The following is a 20,669-nucleotide window of genomic DNA, read 5'->3' on the forward strand; positions in this document are numbered from 1 at the left end:
TAAGGAATTGATGCAAGTATAGTCATTTTGCTCATCTACCTTGACAACATGATTATCATTGGAGGAGACAAATAGGGAGTTGAAAATATTAAAAAAATTCTTAAAATTAATTTTAAAATGATTGATTTAGATTTTCTAAGGTACTTTCTATGAATAGAAGTTGCATATTCCCCTAAAGGATATCTATTATCTCAGTCTAAATTTGCTTTTGATATTATTCTTAGGTTTGAAATTACCGATGATAAGAGAATTGGTAATCCCGAAATTACAAATGTCAAAATGAAAATTGATGATGGGGAGTCTTTTAACGACCCAACACCTTATCGACTACTTATCTGAACTCTCTCTTATTTGTCAGAGTACTAGATCAGACATAGCACATGCCCTTCACACAACCAGTCAATTTTAGCATGCTCTCACATCTATATATTTGGGGGTTGTTTTGCATATTATTAGATATCTTAAAAATTCTATTTTTAGAGACATGTTTATGTCTCCTTCATCTGCATCAGACTTGCTTATATTGCCCCAAATTGGGGAGGTGATCCCAACAATAATCCCTTGCTCCAACGATGGGAGGGGGAGGAGGAGGAGGAGAAGAAAGAAGAAGAAGGAGAAGGAAGAAGAAGAAAGAGAGGAGAAAGAAAAATAAGAAAAAGAGAGAGACATACCTTGCTTCGTCGCTGTCGTCGGAAGAGGAGGTGTCCCGTTGTAATCCCCGTCGTTGTCACTACTGGAAGAGGAGTTGGGGAGGGGAGGAGGGGTCAAGGGGTGGGTGGTGCGATTGTGCCCTAAATCCCCCATCAAACCCTCCCCCCCCTTTCCAAAAAAAAGGACCAAAATATAACCATGGGTGAGAGTTGACTGCACCTGGTGCAACAATTTTTTTATTATTGCTGCATTGGGTGCCACACCCACACCTGCGTCGTGTCGATGCGGGTGCGACGACCCTTATAAAGAGTCCCTGTGACATAGCTAACTAAAATGAGAATCAAAATTCAAGGAACTTCAAAGATGTGTTGTGACAATAAGAGTGCTATCTACATTGGCAACAACTACACATTTCACAAGAAAACCAAATACATCGAGATGGATTGCCATTATGTACGAGAGGAATATCTTTAAGGCTTCATTGATTTGCCTTATGTCACATCAGAGTAGCAATTAACAGACTTCTTCACCAAACCTCTCTCCGCTCTTAGATTTCATTTCCTTCTTCTCCAACTTTCTTTCACACCTGAAAAATTTATAATATAATATAATATAATTCTCGCCCGAATTTCTCTGCCTAAACTTTTTCTCAAATTTTTTAAGGCACAACAAAGGTCTTTTTGCTTTGAAAACCTTTTCCCAAAGCGTTGGTCCTAGAAAATGACTACGAAACAAGACTTTTGCTCGATTTGGCAAAAATCGTAAATGAAACGTCATAGTTCTAAAAATGTAAGATTCCCCACAAAAGTAGTCCTAGGTTTGCATCCTTCGATGTCTCCGAGCTTCTCGTGTCCTTCACGACCCTTCTGCTTACCACTGCACACATTAAAAAAAAGATTCAAATAAAGAAGTGAGACAGCACGAGTCTCAGTATGGTTCCACCCCTCAATACGATCACTTAGCTAGTGTCACATATCAAAATACGATTAAAAAGCCCATTTGGCAACTATCCAAGTTTTAAAACAGGAAGAGTCAATCCTTAGCTATAGGCAGTGTACTCAGCACATTAGCATAAATATCAAGGAGTCAATCCTAGCTCAACTGAGTCGACCCTCAGGTGCCTAGGTGCACTAAACCTATATAACTCATGCAATGAATGTCTAAATGCATGAATATTTTAATTAATCTTTTCATTTAGTGGTTTTTGCATTACGTGTCATGCTCACACATGTCATTAAGTTCTGATCCTGATTACTGCCATAGGGCACCACTTCTTGGCAACTTGGGTGCCCTCGGCTTGCATAGGGGGTGTTCATTCAACTATTTTATTGTTCATTTTAACCCATGAGGGACACCGAGACACTTGCACAAGAGTCCAGGATCCTTCGTCAAGGTATCCCTCTCTCTGTGGTCACATAGTGCACTACTAAGGCATATGATCGCAACTCCACCTCCACCTCCACCTCGAGTATCCGAGTCCATGCCCCCTAAGCCCCATGGTAGGGGACAGGCCTACAATTGACCCTATGATGAGACTGCCCGAAGCTCATCTCTGCTATAAACAAAACCTAACTACTTCCCACGGGGTTGGTGCAAGTCGTTCCCATTTGACAAACGACGTCACCTCATCTTTCATAGCATGACAAAAAGCAGTGTAACTGGTTATTAACTAATTAATGCCATTCATATGCATGCCACAATTCGTACGTAGGGTTAACACCCTCAAAATCCCTGAACCAGTCACATTCACACTATGTGAGCTCATGTCTTCTCGCAAGAAAAAATTGGTCTTTCAGACCCTTACAGCATGTGTAATGCCATACGGATTTCCTTGAATCTACTCACATGCTAGTCAAAATTTCAATTTTCATCACAGGCAAATTCCGAACCACATCACCAAAATTGGCCTGTTATCCATTGTATATATATATATATATATTATTTATTTATTTATTTATTCGTTTCAGTAGCTGCATCAGTTATGCTTAGTAAGGCACTTAAACAGCCAATTATGAGTACAGAAATTTTCTGTACAAGGAACTAAAATCAATCATGCTTAATAAGACACTTGAATAACATTATGACTGCAGAGATTTTCAGAACACTTTGATTAAAACTAACATGCTTATAAGACACTTAAAAACAGCCAAATTACTTGCAAAATTTTCTGCACAAGGACACTAACACATCATGCTTACAAGGCACGAAAAAACAACATTAACTTGCAGAAATTTTTGCTCAAGATATTTAAAAACAGCATGCTTAAATGTCACAAAAAACAACCAATGAAGGGCATAAAATCTCTGCACATAAGAGTTTAAAACAGGCATGCGAATAGGCACCCTAAAACAGCCAATGAAGTGCAGCAAATTCTGCACATACAGGTTAAAAATAGCATGCTAGTAGATGCTTAAAGATTAGCACTTGAATTGCAAAAACTAAACTAGAACAATAAGCTTAATATACACTTCAAACCAGCACAAGGAGTTGCACAAAATTTTTGCTCACATGGGGTTAAAACAGCATACTTATGAACATTCAAAAACAGAAATCCATATGAGTGCAGAAAAATTATGCACATTAAAGGCTATAACAACATGCTTAAATCTCTTAAAACACAGCCATATGAGTGCAGAAAAATTCTGCACCTTAAAGGCTATAAAAGCATTCTTACATAAAAAAACATCAAAATGAATTGCAGAGAAATTCTGCACATAGGGAATTAAAACAGTATGTTAATAGGCACACAAAACAGCCAAATGGAGTGCAGCAAATTTCTGCACATAGGATTACGAAAAAGCATGATATTAAGACACCCAAAACACATGTATAGCAGCAGGAAATACCTGCAGATATAATTAAGAAAAAACATGATATTAAGACACCTAAAACACATGTATAACAGCTAGGAATACAGAATGCTTAAAACAATACTTAAGACTCCTAAACAGAGATTGTAAATTGCAGGATTTTCTGCACATGTAATTAACACAACATGCTAAATAAAACATAAACAGAATTCATATGCTGCTCAAGGCATTAGACAACATTTTATAATCGGGTTTTTCAAAACTAAAAAACACCGATTTTTGCTAAACAGAACTTTAAGCTCAAGTTATCGCAACTAAAGCAGATTTTTAGAACTAAAAATTAAAACATGCTGTCTACTAACAAATCATGCTACACAGGTTCAAACATGTTTCCAAGGCAAAAATAAGACTTTTCTACATGCTGTTCAGTACTAATCAAATTTCTAGTGACGATAAAAATGTGCTTTTTCTGTCTACTAACAAATCATGCTACACAGAAATTCAAACAGATTTTCAAGGCAAAAATAGAAATTTCTACATGCTGTTCACTACTAATCAAATTACAGCTGAAGATAAAAACATGCTTATGCCGTCTACTAACCATGCAATTCATGCTACACAAAAATTCAAATAGGTTTCCAAGGCAAAAATAGAAATTTTCTACATGCTGTTCACTACTAATCAGATTACAGCAGAAGATAAAAACATGCTTATACTGTCTACTAACTATGCAAATCATGAAGGGAGGAACCATACCAGGAAACGCAAAATCCCAAAGAGAAAGACGCCGAAAAAATTACTCTTGATCACCATAAAACCGCTGATCCTCGGGACTGTACCGCTGACCTCTTAAAAAAAATTCAAGAGGGAGGGAGAAGAAAATCACAAGAGGGGGGGGGGGGGTAGACACATTTGGAGAGTGAGAGGGGTGGGGGCCACTTGGCCCTCACCCTTGTCAAATGTCCATGCAAATGGACACTAGCAGCCCAATTAAATCCCCAAACTACCTTTTTCATACCCAAATTACCCATAGCTCAACCCAAAACCTCAACCATGCCATTCCCATTAGACCACACAATACCCACACACGTCCCTTGCCCAAAACGCCCATGGGCAACCCAAAAATGACAGCTATGCTCTCGACTCGCAACATGTCCAATCCAAACCCAAATTCGACCGGATGAAGACCCAAAACCCAAGATGGACAGATAAATTTTCAACTCATGAAAAAAATCTTATATTTATAAAATAATCACAAAATTACAGGACTTGAAAATCAAGGGTGTTAGACTTTTGGTTATTTTACCGTAAGTTTGAGGGAGAGTGTTAAATTGTATATACATATAATGTATATATATTCTATATATATGTATGTATCTATATGTATACATACCCTTGTATGTATACGTGTGTATATATATATGTATTATATATATAATTTAAATAGGCTTGTAAATATTTTTATTTATTTATTTTTCTTTTTTTTACTAGTCCACCTAATGTTTACTAGTTTTGACTAGCTGTTGGGGCTAGTCCAATGGCTACAAATATAGCCGTTCCAACGACTCTGTTTGAGTCTTCTTAAGTGTATATATAAAGGGGAAAACTCCCATTCTTGTAATGGTTCTTGCATATTTCATGTGAGTAATAAAACATTATTTTTTAAATATTTGAGTCTTCTTTGTGTATCCCCTTTGTGGGATTTGTGAGTGTGTCCATAGTGACCACTTTTGTGCTTGTCCACTTTAGTTATTGGTGGACTTTTGCTGATGATCGAAGGCTCTTTGGTTCTTTACACACAATGTTGTTTATCTGTATAAGGTGTGTGGTCAACGAGCATCCGACCATTTTGTTCATTTTCTGAGCTAGCTTTGAACAAGTCATCCTTGTCTGTTTCATTAATGTTCCGAGTAATGCATCAAAACACCACTGAGACTGAAGAGGTTTTGTTTGTATGCACTTCAGAAGGATACGAGCGCATGGCCTGTGCAAGGGATGGTACATCTAAAAGTGATGGAGCTAGTCATCTAGATTCAGATGTGGCAGAAGACATATTTTCAAATGATGCAGGGCCTAGATTGGCCTCCATTTCAGTTCCTAACTTGGCCAATGATGCATCTACTACTGGTAGCGCATTTGATATGTTTGGTGAGGAGGATGACATTGCTACATCTGATGCTACTTATGGTGGCAATGTTTTGGTCTCTGATTCTGCCACACTGCCATCATCAGCTGAAAATTCCATGCTATCCCAAACCATTGATCCTAGTGACAACATTTCTCTTTACCAACCAGGTATACAAGGAATTAAATTTAACATAGCTGTTGAATGGTAGATGTTTTCTTATCTTTGATTTTGTTGTTTGCATGGTTCTTGCAGGTAGAGACTTGAAAACAGATTATATATTTGATGATTCATCCGGGTAAGCATTTATTTATCAATCTATTTTGGTAATTAAACTGTGCATGCAACACACGCCTTTGTGCGTGCATCATGTGTGCTTGTGTGCGTGTTTTTTGTTTTATCTGCTACTTGCATTATTATTTTCTTCGATAAATGGATGGGTTGAATAGCCACGTAGCAGGTATGCAATATAAGAAATCCTCTAGAAATGTATTTGATCTGTCACCTGGGTGTGGGTGCGGGTACAGAGGGTCCGACAAGACAATTCTAAAAAATGTGGGTACGGGGACACAACTATATATATTTGTATATATATTATTAAATATTACATAAATACAAAATAAATTCAAAATAAACTGAATAGAATCTAAATATATATGCTATATCTAAAATAAATATTATATACTGAAAATATAATTATAAATTATAAATTGAATACAAACTTGTATTTACGAAGGTAAAATAGTGTGTCCAGGTGTCGATGCTTGTCGACAAGGGGACACACGTGTTGATATGAGTACGGAGGGCAAAATGGAGTGTCCAGGTACCATAGTTTTTTATGCTAAACTAGCTGATGAGAAAAGCTAATTATACAGGAGCATATAGATTAAAGAGAAATGCTTGTCACATTCTGATGGGAAAAGCTATGCAGTGGTTTCTTATAACTTAAAATATTTTCAGGACTTTTAGTAATTGGCTATTTTACTCTTTTGGAGCTCTCCTGATTGTCTAATTGGTTCTTATACTCATTTGGATAACTCCTCTTGATTGCATAGTGGGAAGTTTGATACCCATCCATCCTTTTTTTACTGTAACTATCTCACATCTTGCACACCTTGGTTCCAGTTATTGAAGTGGCTTTTTATTTTGAAAATTCATGGGCTTAATCCGGGATGACTCCACTGAGTTAGATTGGAGGGCACTAGTATTGAAGAATCCAATGAATTTTTGTGATATATTGACCAGACATGCACACAAAAAGCAATTGTTTATCTGTTTTTAAGTCAAAATTTTTTCTTTGCTGACTATATTGGTTCTCTCAATTTATTTCACCGAAAAGGCCTATATTAGCAAATAAACTTGGTATTTTAAAATGGACCATATGACAATATCTTTGGTTTACTTTTAAGTATATTACTGCTCTGCTTTTGCCATTCTCCATATTGTTGTAGCATTAAACCACTCTCATATGTGAAAAAGTGAGGGAAATACAAGTGCCAAAAAACAATGTCACAAAGTGACTACAAGAAGGCATAATAACATAAGCACAATATCTCTAATGGACAAGATACAAAATGCCACGAAGGGCAAACACCAAGCACACAAGAGAGAAGAGAGAACTTGAAATAACAATGAATCAATTATTGAAATGTTTGAAAAAGCATTAAGAAAAATAGGGGAGAACTCTCCTTTATATACACAACAAGAGGGGCCAAGGGGAGCTCCAAAAAGAGTCGTTGGGAGTTCCCCAACGACTCTTAAGAGAATCCCCTTTTACACTTTTAATAAACAAAAAGAAAAAAAATATAAAAAATACAAAAATGTCCCTAATGAACATGTTTATTTACAAAAAGATGAAAAGACCAAATTGCCTATAGTGGGAATTACAATATATATATATATATATATATATATATATATATATATATATATATATATGTATTAGCACCCTCCCTCAAACTGACGGTGAGATCACCGAGAGTTTGCTTAGGAGAAAGTAGAAACAAGGTGATGGCAGGGCTTTGGTAAAAAAATCTGGGATCTGATGCTTCGAAGTGATACATGGTAGTTGAATGGTGTCCCGTAAAAATTCATCTCGAACATAATGACAGCCAATCTCGATGTACTTTATTCGTTCATGAAGGTGTGATTGCTAGCAACGTAGATGACACTCTTATTGTCGCAACACTGAAGGAATAGAGATAATGACTCGCAGACTTCTCAACCAAACAAGTTCAGTTGTAGTTATAGCCATCGTCCTATATTCAGCTTTCGTGGAAGATAAAAACACATTTTGTTGTTTCTTACGTCTCCAAGAAAAACACAATAACCTGTGGTAGAAATACGATCATTGGAGTTACCACCCCCATTAGAGTCACTATACAACAACAACAACAACTACGCCTTCATCCCAAAACAATTGGGGTCAGCCCATTAGAGTCACTATAATCAATTAATTTAGGCGACGAAGAAGATAAGAATAATCCTTTAATTATGGATTCCTTAAAATATCTGATAAAGTGCATGACGACAACCTTATGAATAGTAGTAGGAGCATTTAGGATTTGACTTGCACTATGAACGACATGAGCAATATCTGACCTGGTAATTGATCAATATGTTAGTGATCCAATCAATTGACGATAAGGAGTGAGATCTTCTAAAAGAGTTCTACCGTCGACTCTCATCTTGGCGTTGATTACTTCTGGAGTCTCTACTTTCTTTTCGTCAGTTAAGTTAGACTTAACAATAATATTTGATGCAAGCTTCATTTGAGATAGAACATATCCTCGAGGAGAACTTCAATCCTTAAAAAAATACCTTAGAAATCCAAAGTCAAACATATCAAAATTGCTTTTAAGAATATTTTTAATAAACTCAATGCCCTTTTTATCATTCTCATTGTAACATATAACAATAAAATAGTTGTGATTACCTGCATTCTTAACAAAAAGCACTTTTTATGAGTATAAAAAGAAGTAAAACCATTATCAAGAACAACTTTACTAAAGCGATCATACCAAGCTTTTGGGTCTTGTTTAAGACCATAAAAAGCTTTATTGAATTTAAAATTTTTCTTTTCTCAATCTCAAGACTCGGCGGAGGATCCATACAGACTTCTTCACAAAGGTTTCCATTTAAAAAATATTTTTGACGTCTAATTGATAGATATGCCATTGTTTAATAGATGCTAAACCTATTAAGGTTTTTACACTAGTCGACCTAGCAACCAGAGCACATATTCTCATAATCAATTGCATATTTTTGTGCATACCTTCTAACAATTAACCCAGCTATGTATCTTTCTAATGACCCAATCACTTCTAGTTTTGACTTTATAAACCCGTCTACATCCAATAGCCTTTTTTCTTAAGGGGTGACCTACAATTGTCTAAGTGTTAGCATTGTTGAGTGCTTCTAATTCAAGTCTCATAGCATCAATCCCACATGGATGTTGCTTGGCTTCTTTAAAGTTGGAAGGCTCTTGATAGGAATGAATCATCGGTAGACAAGTTCTATAATATATGGAAAAGGAATCATATGATACAAAATTTTGAGGAGGTCTACTACTCCTAGAAGATCGCCTAGGTAGGGATTCTTCAACTTGGTGTTCTAAGGAAATGTTTTGTGAATATATGATGAAAGCATTTTGATGTTCATTTCCCTCTCGTCGAGTATACACATGGATTTGGGATTCATTGAGAGAATCATCATTTTGATGAAGCAAATCATCATTTTGATGAGAATTGTCATCACAAACATTATCACAAATAGTGTCATTAAAATCTTTAGACTCATTTCTAGGTAATAAGTGTAAAAGAAATACAACATTATCACATATACAACATATTTGAGCAATCATACAACATTTAAAAAGTTGACTACAAAATTGAAATACAACACATTTGATCAATCACACTAGCAACATTACATAAACTTAAATATGGAATAAACAAGATATAAATCAGTGTCAAAGATATTTGAAAATATCGTGATATTATCACTATTTCAAGGTCAGCTGATATTTTCATGAGATTTTCCCGCTATTTTCAAAATATTGCCAGAATAAAAAATATCAAGATATTTTCTTGGGATTTTCCTTATATATTCCTGAGTTATTCAAAAACCTATTTTTTATATACTTTAAGTATCTTTTTTTATATCTTAAAAGATTTTCTAGTGGTTTCTTTATATTTTTGTAAGAAAAACAATGCGAAACCTACTACTCATCTTTTTCCCGAGAAAATCACTTTTTGAAAATATCTCCAAAAAACCCTAGCCAAAAAATTACCTTGAAAGATGTAGGGAATGATGTAAATAAACATGCAACATTAGCAAATAAAAACAACCACAATTGTGATATCGTAACAACATATCTGTTGCATGCTAGGGCACACAAACACTTCACTTAGCATGTGTATCCCGTGTCGATACGACACAACACTCAGACACTTTACATATATGATACGATGCTTCATGGACAATCAAACCTGTTTCATGAACAGCCAACATTAACTTTATCTATTGCTTTGATGATTTCATATTCACATGAGCTCTTTTTCTTTTAAAAATTTTCATCAATTACACTACATTTCAATTTAGTTTCATTTTGTTATTTCTAAATTATAGTGACTTAGAATTGTTATTTTACACATACATTTAGGTGTCCTAATTTTTTAAAATTATTGCATTGTACCAACTATATCCACACTGTAACCGGCTCCTGCATCCGTATCCATGTGACATAGGTTGCATTTACCATAGTCACATGTATCGATAAGGGTAATTTCTCGGCAAGGGTATTTCTCAAAGCGATTTTCAAAAGTTGATAAATCTCGGGAATATCTCGGCAATATATAAAAAATTAAATAAAAATTCTAAAAAATAAATAAAAATACAGAAAATAAAAAAATGAAAGAAACATATCCTTCTTCCCTTTATTCTTTTCCTTTCCTTCCTTTCTTATTTTCCTTAACTTCTTTCCTTCCTTCCTTCCTTTCCTTTCTTCTGTTACTTCTTTCCTTTCTTCCCTTTCTTCTTTTCTTTTCCTTCTTTCCTTCCTTTCTTCCTTCCCTTCCCTTTCTGTAGTGATATTTATCGCAATATTTTCAATATATCGGTGACACTGGCATGTACCAAAAGGGTTTAAGATTTAACATTAAAAGGTAGAAGGAAAATATTGTAATAAAACATGGCACATAAGTAGTAAATAAATAGTCACATTGTAACCACATTGTAACCGGCTCCTGCATCCGTATCCATGTGACATAGGTTGCATGTACCATAGTCACATGTATCGTTAAAGGTAATTTCTCGGCGAGGGTATTTTTCTAAGCGATTTTCAAAAGTTGATAAATCTCGGGAATATCTCGGCAATATATAAAAAAATAAATAAAAATTCTAAAAAATAAATAAAAATACAGAAAATAAAAAATGAAAGAAACATATCCTTCTTCCCTTTATTCTTTTCCTTTCCTTCTTTCCCTTTCCTTCCTTTCTTCCCTTTCTGTAGTGATATTTATCACAATATTTTCAATATATCGGTGATATTGGTGACACTGGCATGTACCAAAAGGGTCTAAGATTTAACATTAAAAGGTAGAAGGAAAATATTGTAATAAAACATAGCGCATAAGTAGTAAATAAATAGTCAATTGACAAACATTTCTTTGGCATAATTTTAAATACATTTCATTGTTTCTTTGTATTTAATCATATGGATCTTTGAGAGAGAGAGAGCAACTCATACATGAATGAAAATTTTGTATCTTTTCAATAACTCAGCTCCATCCTCCCTCTCAAACTTGCCCCTATGGCAATGACGAACCCTTGAAAAATTACTTAAATTAATAAAATGAACCGACACGTCTTAAAGGAACAATTAAATCCAACCTGAAAAACATATAAAAGACACAATGTTGATTCTTAAAATTACATGCCCGCCCTAGACGGGTGTTCATGGTTCAATTCCCATGGGTGTCACCAGTCTGCCCAAGCCGATGCCCAGCATAGGCCCTCGGGGGAGGGGTCCTAGGCTCGGAGTTTTACGCCGCCAACATGATGACCCTAGATATGGCAGACTGAGCCAGCACGACCAGGTCTTCGTTTCGGGTGCGGTTTTTTTCAAGTTATAAATAAAAAAAATCACATGCACACTTTTATTTTTATTCTTGCATGAAAATTAGAGTTCTACTCTCCTCTTAAATCTTGCTAAGCAAGCTGGGGCTGAGCAAGATCCCTCTCAGTCAATAGCGTAAGGATATCTAAAATGAAGGTAAAAAGAAATAAATATGATGAAAATCCCACCTGCTAATGTATATTATTTGGAACCAATCATTGTTGTAATTGTAAGTGTCCAATGGAATATTTCACCTAGAAGAAATGATGATTGGAGGGTTTAAAACCATGGTTGATGACTGGCAGAATTGGTGAGAGCCCTATCTTATAAGATTTTTGTGGATGTGATGTGAAGAATTTCTAAAACCAAAAGCAGATTGCCTAGATGGAGGTTTTCAATAAAAGCATATAACAAGGACATGTTTGTTAATATATATCTTTTGTAATGCCCACTAGGGGCAATTTGGTCATTTCATCTTTTTGTAAATAGACATGTCCATTAGGGACATTTTTGTATTTTTTATAATTTTAGTTTTCTTTTTTTCTTTTTGTTTATTAAAGGGGTCAAAGGAGATTCCCTTAAGAGTTGTTGGGACTCTCCTTAACCGTCACAAATGTGACCATTGGGGGGCTCCCAACGACTATTTTGGGAGCTCCCCTTGACCCCTCTTGTTGTGTATATAAAGGGGACTTCTCTCCTATTCTTCTCAATGATTTTCAAGCATTTCAATAATGATTCACTATTATTTCAAGTTCTCTCTTCTCTATTGTGTGTGTTTGGAGTTTGCTCTTTGTGGCATTTTGTATCTTGTCGATTGGAGACATTGTGTTTGTGATTGTGCATTCTTGTAGTCACTTTGTGATACTGTTTTTTGACACTTGTATTTCCTTACATGATATCAAAGCCCCTAGGTGTTGGAACACTCTTTTTTCTTTTATGTTTGAGCTTCATACTCTTGTTCTTCTTCAACTCTTAAAATAGTAGCTACTCTTTGATAGTCGGGCTTTCTGGTTGGAGGGGGCATTTTTGTCACCCTCTGGCAAGACTTATGTTACCCCTTGGGGTTATTTTTCACTAAGAAAGAGGCAAATTAGGAGTGGCTGTTAAGGTGGATATTTGGAAGGATCGAATTGAGAGTTTGGACTTTTGGAGAAAATTTGGATACTGTGGTTGGTCATACTCCTGAATATTCAAGTCAACGTCAGGAACTGCTATTGTGCAATGCTAGAGGTTTTCTAGGCATTGACGTGTGGAGATTATTGGAAACAAACTGTTTAATGTTTATTTGTGTAATGCCAGAGTCTTATAATGCATTCAAAACCAGGACCAGACTTTGATGATGATGGTATTGACATTTGTAGATTTTACAGGATCAATTCCAATCTTTTTTATTTTGTACTTTTTCTTTAATATTTTGTTGTGCATTTTCCTGAATGAAGCTGTTATAATGGAATAATATCTTTTCCAACGAATATCTCATGAAACTCACGCCAATTCTGGTTGTGATGGTGCATATTTTATAAGTTGATTTTAACTGTATTAACTGTACATTGGTTCTTTATTAGTTGTTTTGTTTTTCTCCTTTTTGTATGCCATATTCTTCAAAAGCATATGGTTTTTATGTATCAATAATCATGTACTGCGTACCACCGAGGTGGTATTCCATGTGGTAAGCGGGATCCTGTGTCAAGCTGAAGGCCCAGGATCGAATCCCTCTGCCACATGGGGCAGCTGTTGTTCTGGTAGGGGTTCGCCTAACCCCAGCTTGCCTTTCACAAAAAAAAATCATGTAGTGCAATATATATATATATATATATATATATATATATATATATATATATATTTCATTTTAAGTTTTTTTTCTTGTTTTTTTTTTTTACATTTGCTTGCCAAGTAGTGACACCCTTATGTGATAAAGGAATGAATTTTGAATTCTTTATTTTTTTATAGATCATATCTATATTTTTGTTGTTCTCTTGTTGACATCTGCCATGAGATCTTTGGGTTTGTAACTTTCTTAATGGGTTTGTAACTTTCTTAATCTCCGTATTCAATTTATTCTAGCATTGACCTTTCAGGATGTGACAGCCAACGTAAAAACTTAGTCACACCCTATGAATATTAACCAATATGCGAATTTCGTTGGGGCGTTCCCTACTAAGCGACGCTCTGTACTCTATAGGACCGGAGGCAGTGGGTGGGGTCAAATAGGCAAGGGTTCCCGCACTTTGTTGGACGGGTGAGGGTAAAAAAGATAGTTCAAGACCATACAATTAGGTTAGCCACTTGGAACATAGGGTCTTTAACTAGTAAGTTGGTAGAGTTAGTAGATGTTATGTGTAGGAGAAAGATTGATATTTTATGTTTACAAGAGACCAAATGGGTAGGTGAGAAAGCAAAAGTGATACAACCTTGGGGATATAAGATTTGGTACACAGGAATACATAAGAATAGGAATAGAGTTGAGATTGTTATTAGTCGTGAGTTTATAGATAATGTAGTTGAGGTCTGTAGGAAGGGGGATAGGATTATACTTATTAGATTAGTAGTAGATACGGATATTATTAATTTTATTAGTATTTATGCACTTCAAATCGGTTTAGACGATTCCATTAAGCATCAATTTTGGGAAGATTTAGACGGAGTAGTACAAGAGATATCTCATGGAGAAAGGATTTTCATCGGCGGAGACCTTAATGGACATTAGGCATTAGTAGGGATGGTTTTGAGAGTATCCATGGAGGTTATGGTACAGGAGAAAAAAAACGAAATTGGAGAAAGGATTTTAGATTTTGGTTTGTCCTATGATTTGATCTTAGCCAACACGTGGTTTAGGAAGAGGGAGTCTCACCTAGTAACGTTTAAAAGTGGGGTTAATAAGAGTCAGATAGATTTTTTCCTACTCAGAAAGAGAGATAGAGGTTGTTGCATCGATTGTAAGGTTATACCGGGAGAAAGTGTAGCTACACAACATAGAGTCTTAATTTTAGATCTTAAAATTAGAAAATGCCACAAAATGGATAGACATAGGATAAATCCTAGAATTAAGTGGTGGGCACTGAAAGGAGCTAAACAGGAAATGTTTGTAGAACAGGTAGCTAAGGAAGCTAATTGGTATTTCGAGGAGGATGCAAAATCAATGTGGTATAAGATAGCGGGTTGCATGGGAAAGGTGGCGAAGGAGGTTTTGGGTGAGTCTAAAGGCGGTGCACTGCTAGGTAATGATAGTAAGAGTCGTGATAATGAGAATTTGGAGAAGTATATGGTAGCAAAGAAGGAAGCTAAAAAAGTAGTACGAAACGCGAGGGATAAGATATATAAGGAGGTCTATGACAAGTTGGATACCAAGGAGGGCGAAAAGGATATTTATAAGCTTGCAAAGATGAGAGATATGAAATCGAGAGATCTAGGTATGGTTAGATGTATCAAAGATGAAATTCAAAGGGTTTTAGTTAAAGATGAGGAGATTAAGGAGAGATGGAAAGATTATTTTGATAAGCTGTTTAATGGAAGGCATGCTTATGATCTTGGCGACTTCTCCATTCCTTTACATGAAATGAATTGTGACTTCATGCGCAAGATTTAAAAGAAAGAAATTGCAGAGGCTTTGAAGAAAATGCAATCCAGAAAAGCAGTTGGCCCGGATGGTATACCTATCGAGGCTTGAAAATGCTTGGGGGAGAAAGGTTTAGTATGGTTGACAAATCTTTTTAACAAGATTTGGCGGATAAATAAGATGCCTAATGAGTGGAGGAAGAGTACTTTGGTGCCTCTTTATAAGAATAATGGTGATATACAAAATTGCGCAAACTATCGTGGTATAAAACTCATGAGTCATACTATGAAACTTTGGGAGATGGTGATTGAGTATAGGTTGAGGAAGGTGGTCATGATATTGGAGAATCAATTTGGTTTTATGCCTTGAAGATCAACTATGAAAGCTATACATCTTCTTAGACAACTTATTGAGAGATATAGAGAGGGGAACAAAGATTTGCATATGGTTTTTATTGATTTGGAGAAGGCATACGATAGAGTACCTAGGGATGTTCTCTGGTGGACAATGATGAAGAAAGGTGTTTCTCTCAAGTACATTAGTCTAATTAAGGATATGTATGAAGGAGCAGTAACCAATGTCCGCACTTGTGGAGGGGTGACAACCAATTTTCCTATAACGGTTGGGTTACATCAAGGATTTGCATTAAGCCCTTTCCTTTTTGCTATAGTGATAGATGAACTTACGAGATCAATTCAAGAAAATGTGCCGTGGTGTATGTTGTTTGTTGATGATATTGTTTTGATTGATGAGTCTAGAGCTGGGGTTAATGCTAAGTTATAATTATGGAGACAGACTTTGGAAGCAAGAGGTTTTACATTGTGTAAGAGTAAGACAAAATATATGGAATGTTGGTTTAGTAAGCAACAAAGTAGTGATGAGAGTGTAGTGAAGCTTGGTGAGCAACAAATAGCGGTGGATGACTGTTTCAAATATTTGGGATCTATTATTCAAAAGAATGGAGAAATTGATGGTGTTGTAAATCATAGGATTAAGGTTGGGTGGATGAAATGGAAAAGTGCAACTGAAGTGTTGTGCGATCGTAGAATGCCATTGCGGTTGAAGGGAAAGTTTTATAGGACGACAATTAGACCTGCTTTACTATATGGTACGGAATGTCGGGCTGCCAAGAGACATCATTTGCAAAAAATGAGTGTAACTGAGATGCGTATGCTTCGATGGATGTGTGAAAATACACTAAAAGATAAGATTCAGAACGAGGAAATACGTAAGAAGGTAGGCGTTGCATCCATTGAAAATAAGATGAGTGAGAATCGTTTACGATGGTTTGGGCATATTCGGCGAAGGCCTAATGATGCTCCGGTTAGAAGGATGGAGAAATGAAAAAATCTATTAGCTAAAAGAGGTCGGGGTAGACCTAAGAAGACTTGGATGGGGATGATAAGAAAGAATATGAATGCTTTGAACCTCACCGAGGACATGACATTGGATATAAATGATTGGAGGAGAAGGATTCATGTAGAGGACCCAAAATGATTTTCTTTTTGGTTCATATCGCCGACCCCAATGGTTTGGGATGAAGGCGTTGTTGTTGTTGTTGTATTGACCTTTCAGGATCAAGTATAAATTTGATACTGGATGTATCTTTGCTTTATCATGTTATTCTGCCTGCAGTTTAAATCTTAACATGACCAGATGATCAGCTGGTTTGTGTCTGCAGGTACTACTACAGTGCCAGTTTGGGCTATTATTATGACCCTTCATCTGGACTTTATTGCAGTGCAACATCAGGAAAATGGTAAGTGGGCTTCTAGTGGTTTTTTTTAATCATTTCAAGTGTTTATTTACTCATAGATACTGGATATAGTTGAAATCGGAATTTTTAGTATTGCTATATTAAAGAGATGTTGGTATACATCTCAAACTTATTCTCTATAAAGTCCGAGTTAGATCATGCTGTCTTCTTTCTTGAGGTTCTTATCTCTGTCACTTGGGTACGGGTACGACATGGCAATTCCAAAAAATGTGGGTACAGGGACACGGCTAATTACATACTGAAAAATATATATTATATATCTAAAATATATACTAAAAATATAATACAACAACAACTACGCCTTCATCCCAAACCAATTGGGGTCGGCGATATGAACCAAAAAAGAAAATCATTCTGGGTCTTCCATATGAATCCTTCTCCTCCAATCATTTCTATCCAATGCCATGTCCTCGGTGAGGTTCAAAGCATTCATATCCTTTCCTATCACCTCCATCCATGTCTTCCTAGGCCTACCCCGACCTCTTTTAACTAATATATTTTCCCATTTCTCCATCCTTCTAACTGGAGCATCATTAGGCCTTCGCCGTGTTTTATATTTAAAATATATATTATATATTAAAAATATATACTGAAAACATAATATATATCTAAAATATGTAGGACACAGCATTTTGTCCAGGTACCAGTGTCCATGTCGATGCATACGGCACCCAAAGTGCCGTGTTCCAGTTATATAGGTTCTTGCTGTGATAAGCAACATAAGGTGATGGTCCAGCCAGAACTAATGTAGGCCCCTTGTAATTCACTGGCTTTATTACCACTCATCGATTGATCTTTCTTGTAAAATACAGAGCCCATCATTTTTGTGTATGCCATTGTCGTGAACTTGAAGAGACTAGGTGACATCCGTTGCCCATAGGGATGCCAATGCGGCACCTGACCCGAATCCGAGTCCATTAGGCAGGTTTGATTGCCAAATTTGGGTCCGATTAATTAATCAGATATGTGTTTGGTATTAAGTTTTGTATTTGAAACCAAACTGGAATCCAACTAAAACCCGAATCCGATTAGAAACCCAACCCGATTAAGTGTAAATAGTGGGTTTTAAGAATACCAAACCCAGATCCTGAGTTTGGTTTTATCTTTTTTCCATCCAAATCCAAACCCAAATCTGAATCTGAATCTGAATCCGATTAGCCCGAACCCAATTAAGTCGGATTTGGTAATGCTTAGATCCAACCTGTTTACATCTCTAGTAACCACACACCCACTGTCACAAATATTTCTTTTATGATCCTTCATAAAATTTAAAAATAAGTAGTTTTTCTATGTAAATTTTTGAGTATTTTTTAAAAATAGATAAATAATAGACCAAGTCTTAAAAAATATAAAAATTTTGAACTATGGTTTTCCAACTATGTCACAGGGACTCGGCCAACTGGGTGCCACACCCATGTGGACGTGATGCGGGTGCAGCACCCGGTGTGGTACACCCAGGGTCATTTATGTCCAACTTTTGGACTATATATATATATATATATATATATATATATATATATATATATATATATATATATATATATATATATATATATATATATTCCGCACCCCCGCCCCCCGCACCCATGTGACAGTTTTCCAAGAAAATATCATGATAATATAAAATTTGGAAGTTTCAATTTATTGTGATATTACGGAATTCTCTTTGTTTTTTTGAAAAATCTCTGCAAAATGCTATTTCAAGAAAATAATGATATTTATGACCTGCTAATATCAAAGCTTTTTGATTTGTTTAGTTCTCTCGATATGGATAAAAAGGGGGCAGTCCAGACCCTTAATCTAGGATGTTTGTTTGACCATAATGGTGACCCGTCTAATTATGAGGCACATTCCTCACAGAGGAAACGTATAAATGTTTTAAGATGGACTCAATTCACCTGTATTTAGTGCCTTAAATTCTTACATCTTATCCATGGTTAAATGGATTGTTGATGCATAGGAAGCATTTTATTTTAGTTGCATTCAAATGGGGTATCCAATTCCTTGTTGACTTTTGAAGTTTGACATGACTTGCCAGAGACAAGTACTCGTGTCTGGTTCATAATAAGAAGTCAGGTCCCTGAGTTGCAAATTCTATTCTTATGTCTGTGCTAGATATTCTTTGTCCCTAAAAGCAGTGTGGTTGAAAGGCAGTTCTGTTGAGAGGGTACCTTTCGATTTTGTAGGTATGCATTCAATGACCAGACAAACACATATGAAGAAGTTCAAGAGGATGGTTCATTTGTTGCAAGCTAAATAAAGCTGGCCTTCTGTGCAAGTGTCTCTGCTCACAACTTCTGGTGGGTGAAACGACTTAAAGGATCTTCCATATGGTACCTTATTGGTTCAGGTTGTTAACACCTTATTCTTCTGTTTGGCAGCAGGAACACTGGGTCACTGGTTTGGTTGATGGTCATCTGGATATGATATAACCAATTCTATGTAAAGCTAATGCGAAGGATGCAAACTGTAACGTGTTAGTGCGCAACCGGAAGCAAAAGCATGACCAGAGCGTAAATGGTGGTGGAAGGTACATCTTCTAAACAGCATGCAACTTAATAATACCAGAAATGGTATTTTGAGGCCATGACCGAATTTTGTAAAACTAAATGTGAACACATTTTAGTGAGTGAAAAACTTGTGAAAAACTTACACCAGTTCACGGCACCTTACATACAGACCACTGTGAAATCATGCTTGGAATTACATTTTGCAAATAGTAGTTGAATACGGTTCATCGCATAGATGAATGGCATGCAAAAGACAGCTGGTAGTAGGGGTACCCTTGACCTGATGTGCTCTCACTTGCAATTGTGTGGACTGTGTTTATTCTTTTATTAATCCAGTTATTGTATTAAAAAACCGCTAATTCTTCTATTTGTGAGGATAGGAAAGAATCTGTGAACAAAAACCTTCTGCTACAAACACTGCATTGCCTCGTATCAAGCTGGTACAAGAGCGTTTGAAGCGGCATCATGCTGAACATCAACTCTAATTAATTTGCTTGATTGCTACACATGGCGTGAGTTGGGGTTTAGAACTTCGGGTTCTTTTCTCTTGTTTCTCATGTGATAATGTGATGATTTCTCACCTCCCAGTATGTGTTTTCACCATGTTCTTATTTTCTGTAGCAGTTTTCTTCTTAAAAAAAGAAAACAAAATCCAATTATTCGAGTACCTTCTTTCTCCAAAGGGAAAATGATTGCTTGATAAAAGAAACCACCATCAGAGACCTGCTCTGCCAACCGATGGTCACTGTCCTGACAGAATAAACTCCGCCCCGCCCCCCTTAGACCCCAGGGTGCTTCCTGGTATATGCCTTGCCGAAGGGTATGCTCACACAAGTCCCAGAACTCGGGGTAGGCCGATAACTCCCTGTCCACAAGTTCATTAAAGCAACCTCGGGGTAGGGGGATAACTCCCTGTCCACAAGTTCTTTTTATCACCTCTTGGGCTCTAAATGATTGCATGATTGTAGTGATGGGAATGGCCAGACGGCTCTGTCACACATAAAATTTGTGGTTTGTCTTTTCTAAGAGCCTTTCTTACTTTCAGCCAGGTTTTCTTTAACGGACCTTTTGAGACTATTCCCAGTCACGTCACTTTTTTTCTCCAGCTGTTTTGTTTTTGGA

At 36.2% G+C, this 20,669-nt stretch overlaps 1 protein-coding gene across 3 annotated transcripts in view; it reads left to right on the plus strand.

Annotated features, from left to right (window-relative positions):
• The window catches only part of LOC149816697 (uncharacterized), a 33,694-nt gene extending 13,665 nt beyond the window's left edge, over positions 1–20,029 (plus strand). The window contains exons 7-11 of one of the 3 annotated variants that reach the window (XM_089987891.1): positions 5,427–5,756; positions 5,842–5,884; positions 16,942–17,019; positions 19,224–19,337; positions 19,419–20,029. In XM_089987891.1, the coding sequence (XP_089844017.1) occupies positions 5,427–5,756; positions 5,842–5,884; positions 16,942–17,019; positions 19,224–19,293 (521 nt within the window). In that variant the 3' untranslated portion in view covers positions 19,294–19,337; positions 19,419–20,029. The remainder of the gene's footprint in view (positions 1–5,426; positions 5,757–5,841; positions 5,885–16,941; positions 17,020–19,223; positions 19,338–19,418) is intronic. The other 2 variants (XM_089987892.1, XM_089987893.1) reach the window with 2 other exon arrangements.
• The last annotated feature ends 640 nt before the right edge of the window (positions 20,030–20,669 follow it).

The sequence above is a fragment of the Nuphar pumila genome, chromosome 14 (assembly GCF_984573655.1).
Source record: "Nuphar pumila chromosome 14, dmNupPumi1.hap1.1, whole genome shotgun sequence".
NCBI lineage: Eukaryota > Viridiplantae > Streptophyta > Magnoliopsida > Nymphaeales > Nymphaeaceae > Nuphar > Nuphar pumila.